We start from the raw sequence: 5243 nt of genomic DNA on the forward strand, positions 1-5243 counted from the left end.
AAATGCTTAATATATATTATCTATTTCTTGCTTTGACAGTTTAAAACTTAGTTACATTATTTTTTGATACTGAAATGTTTATATATTAATATTCATATTAAGAAAGTTTGTTAAGGTTGAAGGTTTTTTTATAATCTTATGCATCTCATCACATGCATTTAGTTGAAGTGTTGATTGATCAAATTCGTAAGTGTGGTCTAATTTGTCCCAATATTAAAAATTAAACTATAATGATTAGTTATAATGTTAAGTATAAAACTAAAAATTGCCATGAGCTGAGGTTGTGATTAATCAAGTTATGTTAGTTAAACACAAACGGAGTCACATGCTAGTCATCAGCGGTCAACTATTGGTCCCTCAAGGAGGGGCGGTTACATCACATGTTCACAAATCACAAATAGAAATGTCAAGTGGGCTAGTTCATCTTATCCTATCAAAAGTCTGTCATTTTGTAGGTTAGCAAATTTTGCTTAGTAAAGTGGTCTTAAATTTTTTATTTTTGCGTTGTCTAATGACAGATTAGTGTGATATTTATAATTCTAAATATGTAATAAATATAATTATTAATTAAATTTTTTGAAACAAAATAATAAATAAAATATTATCTAAAATATATAATTAAATATCTTTAATTAGATGGTGCAAATTAGTGGATTTTTTAATTATGGCAATATCAAATTTTCAACCGACTTACTTTTTTAGCGAGTTATGTAGCTCGACCTCATAAATTTTGGCCTGTTTACCATCCTTATTCACAGGTGCATAAGTCTCTCATATTTAGGATAGATAAAATAAAAAATAAAATTATAAAAAAAAAAAGGAGATTCTTTAGCAGTCAAAGCGCGCGACTTAACGGATTTAGTTATTATGTCTGATATTTTTTAAAATGATTTCATTGTGGTTTTTTTCATCCTTTTTTCCCAAGAGTAAAAACGATATGAAATCCTTAAATTAAAGAGTAGTATAATAAGTAAAAAAATTAGGAAATGGTTTGCCTGTGAAGTGTGACTACCTGTGCCTGAGTTGAGTCCAAGAACCAAATGTATTGCATTTTTTCTCGAATAAAATCTTTTTTTGGCCTTTATCCTTTTTCAACATATACAATTCGCACTTCAACGATTATAAAACGATAATTCACTTTTTACTTTTTTTTTATTAGAGGCATGAGTCATTTTGTAAGAATTTTTGACAAATGATGACAGAAAATGTTTACGTGTGACGTAATTTTTATGATTTGATCTTCATTAGTTTTATGTGAATGATGATTATTTGATTGAGACGGTTTAACTTTTACATAATTATCAAAACGATGTTCTAATCAAATGGTTGTCATCCTTCTATAACGTTTTGATGATTATATAGACAATAAATAGTTTCAATCAAATAGTTATCATCTATGTAAAATAGATAAAAGATCAAACTATACAAATTAATGTCACACATAAATATTTTTTGTCAATTTTTGTCAGAAATTTTCTTAGATGGACTTATGCATCTAATAGAAAAGAAAGATACGGAATGGATTATATTTTTTAATCGTTAAGGTGCCAGGCGTTTAAATTAAAAAAAGAGAAAACGAAAAAGAATTTTATTTTGTTTTTCTCCCATTTTAAAAGTTGTAATCTTAAATTTTATTTTTGTGTTGTAAAAGTAGAGTATGATCTACGGACTCAGATGAAAAAGAAGTATTATTTAGGGCAAAAAACCACATTAAGCCACATACAGAAAAGTTTAACCAAAATACGCCAAACAGAAATTTGTTTCAGCAATAAGCCAAGAGGCATTTTTATATAAATCGAACCACCAAGGTTCGAACTCTATTAGCAAGTAATTCGAACCACGTTGGTTCGAACTACTACTGGAAAAATGTGAATAATTCGAACCGGTTAGGTTCGAACCAGGAGAGCATGTAATTCGAACCGGTTGAGTTCGAATTATGTGGAGATTAGCCTAGTGTAATAAATCGAACCAGGTTGGTTCGAATTATGGGGAGAGAGGTCGACTGTAGTAATTCGAACCAGGCTGGTTCGAATTACATGTATCATGGTTCGAACCAGGTTAGTTCGAACCAAAGAGAGGTTGATTGTTGTAATTCGAACCAGCCTGGTTCGAATTACATGTATCATGGTTCGAACCAGGTTAGTTCGAATTAGTAGGAGTCAGAGCTCTATATAAATGCTGTAAACGTGATTTGCTCTCATTAGAGGACTTAAGATGGGTAGTGAAGAGGAGAGTTTTGCTGTTTTGGTACACCACAGAGGATCCATCAAGAGGAAAACTCGGTCCGGAGTGAAGTTCACAGATAAGAATCCTCTCTATATTGTGGTGAATCGAACGACAAGCTATGATGACCTGGTTAGAGCTGTGCTGATGAAACTTGGCCTGGAAGGTGCGAAGCGGATTAAGAAGTTTTTCTATCGCATTCCAGTTTGTTGCGGTCCTCAGGACGAGCCCGGTTCTAGTTGGAGGACAGGTGGACGAGTCTCAAGCTTATTTCCACAGACTTTTCTGGACTTTCCCTCCGTGCATCGAGGCATTCCGACATTGCAAGCCGCTAGTCAGCATTGACGGCTCACATCTATATGGTAAGTATGGGGGAACGTTGCTCATTGCGATTGCACAGGACGGGAACTCCAACATTCTACCTGTCGCATTCGCACTAGTAGAGGGTGAGAATGCGGAGTCGTGGACATTCTTTCTCTCGCACCTTCGGCAGCACGTGACCCCGCAGCCCGGTCTACTGGTTATATCGGATAGGCACAACGGCATCAAGTCTGCGCTTGAGGCCCCGGACGGAGGTTGGTTACCACCATCTGCGTACCGTGCATTCTGCATACGACACGTAGCGGCTAATTTCGCCCTTATATTCAAGGGCAAAGACGCTAGGAGGCTTCTCGTGAATGCAGCGTACGCGAAGACTGAGGTTGAGTTTGATTACTGGTTTGATATACTGCGGTCTGAAGACCCGGCGATGTGTGAGTGGGCGAACTGTATTGATTACTCGTTGTGGACGCAGCATCGCGATGAAGGGAGGAGATTCGGTCACATGACGACGAATATCTCCGAGTGTGTGAACTCAATCCTCAAGGGTGTAAGAAATCTTCCTGTAGCATCCCTGGTGAAGGCAACATATGGCAGGCTGGCCGAACTCTTTGTTCGCAAGGGGCGAGAGATAGGAACTGATCTCGGATCCCCCAGCTGAGTGTCCGGGGCCAAGAACCTCTTCCCATGCTGACTCCACCACTGAAGGAACTGATGAGACGGTCCAGGGTCGGCAACAACATCGAACCTCAATACACTGTCCTAACGAGCATCCCAGTATGCATGCCACTTCGGCATGGAAGAGGGGAACCATCGATCGCCGCCTCTCCCGTCCTTGGACATCAGAAAGTCGATGTTCAAGGCGGGACGCGGAGGGGCCTGTACCCCTCCAAACTGAGGAAGAACACGATCTATCTGATGCCACTCTATGACAGCAAAGTAGATCAGCGCGGTCACAGAGCGCCACACCGCCATGTGCCGAGGCTCCAAAACCTCCGGGTGCAACACCTAAAGTACGTCGGGGCTACTGTACGGCATCTATATAAACTGCAGAACAAACCCACCCTTATCAGGGCAACTGTACGACCCAAGTGTAAGATATTTAACTAAAAGAGCATCAGTTATTAATTAGCCTACTAACCTCCCTGGACTGTAACCGGTCTATCCTAAGCCTCCACGCCCGCACTCTCGGACCCTTCTCACTACCGGAAGGGTTGTAACCTGCCCATCTGCACCATACACATGAGTTACATATACTAATATATGTGTTTACATTATGCAATAGAGTATTAACATACACGCAATTCTGTAAGTCATATTGAAAAAGAATAGGCCCAGTATAGTACCTCGACGCCAACGGCCAGCTGAACGCCTCATATCCTGTAGGCCTAAACTGAGGAAACCGCCAAAAGATCCAAGACTGCAGTAGCTGGAGCGGGCCCACTAACTTCACAACATGTCTGTTTGCCACCCTGCACATGCACCGGTACAACCAGGCCAGTGCTGCCGAACCCCAGCTGTACGTACCCAGCTCCTCCAGCCTCGTTACATATGGAAGCCATCTAATGTGAATCCGGTTGCCAGACTTGTCCGCAAACAGCTGCGTGCCCAGCAACATCATGATGTACGCACGGACATATCGACGAACAGTGTCATCATCTGCATCCTCGGGGCACTCACCAAAGGTCTCCTGAAACCAGCTGCAGTTCACTGCGTACTTCTGAACCTGACTGGGAGGAGGCATAACTCCTAGCAACTCCTGGAACCAGACCCAGGGTGGACGGCCGCCATCGATGTATATATGAAACTCTGACAGGCACCCGCATAATTCGAACCACCCTGGTTCGAATTATGTATTAGAGAAGTTCGAACCTTAGTGGTTCGAATTATGTATGGGAGGAGTTCGAACCTTGGTGGTTCGAATTATTCAAATACGTACAACACTAAATCGAACCATGTTGGTTCGAATTATGAAGGAGTGCAATTCGAACCAGCTTGGTTCGAATTATATTAAAATACACTTTGGCTTATTGCTGAAACGAAATTGGATTTGGCGCATTTTGGTTACAAGATTCTTGCTTTGGCTCAATATGGTTTTTTGCCCTATTATTTATATAGCACCTTTTCAATTGTTTGTTAGTAGTATGCTTTATATTATTACCGAAAAAAAAAAGAAAGAAAAAAAGAGAGGGGTGTTTTCCCCTACTAAATTGAGTCGTGTTACCCTATTTTCCGAATAAAAATCAAAGCTAAAATTTCTCTTAATTAATATTTTGCTAAGAGCTGTATGACTAATAATTTTATTATTATTAAGGAGTATTCAATTCATATGGATGTCAACATTTTTGGCATTATTAAAATAGACAAATAGTAATGGTTGGCCTTCGGAATATGAACCTTGATTCCACGTGAGAATCCAATAAAATTAAGAGTGTTAACTGTTAACTGCTTGAATATCTAAAATTAGTATTTTAGACATCTACTATTTAAAAATGCATAAGATAAAAATAAATAAAAATTTGATTGTTAAAAGAATATTTGAATGTTATAAATAATGTTTTTTACTAATATCTCTTCATTTTCATTTTTCTTTCTTTTTAATTCTGAGGTGGAAACCATGAAATCATGGATCAAGTTTGAAGTATAAATGTATAATATAATAATAATAATAATAATATTATTATTATTACAAGACATTGTTT

General features: G+C 38.5%; 1 protein-coding gene across 1 annotated transcript; it reads right to left on the reverse strand.

Moving 5' to 3' along the window:
* On the reverse strand, positions 3304-4285 carry LOC107639977 (protein MAIN-LIKE 1-like). The gene is made up of 3 exons (XM_016343531.1): positions 3888-4285; positions 3683-3770; positions 3304-3549 (listed from the first exon to the last, which is right to left on the reverse strand). Exons 1-3 carry the CDS (start codon positions 4283-4285, stop codon positions 3304-3306), a joined length of 732 nt encoding a protein of 243 aa, XP_016199017.1.

This window comes from Arachis ipaensis, chromosome B05 (genome assembly GCF_000816755.2).
Source record: "Arachis ipaensis cultivar K30076 chromosome B05, Araip1.1, whole genome shotgun sequence".
In the NCBI taxonomy this organism is placed as follows: domain Eukaryota; kingdom Viridiplantae; phylum Streptophyta; class Magnoliopsida; order Fabales; family Fabaceae; genus Arachis; species Arachis ipaensis.

What these genes read in the sequence shown, in the direction of transcription:
- LOC107639977 (XM_016343531.1), bottom strand. Translation starts at nt 4,285, where the DNA reads ATGCCTCCTCCCAGTCAGGTTCAGAAGTACGCAGTGAACTGCAGCTGG. An exon ending in AGCTGGCCGTTGGCGTCGAG is followed by an intron (nt 3,771 to 3,887) that starts GTACTATACTGG and finishes TGTATGGTGCAG; the next exon opens with ATGGGCAGGTTACAACCCTT. An exon ending in ACCGGTTACAGTCCAGGGAG is followed by an intron (nt 3,550 to 3,682) that starts GTTAGTAGGCTA and finishes GACGTACTTTAG; the next exon opens with GTGTTGCACCCGGAGGTTTT.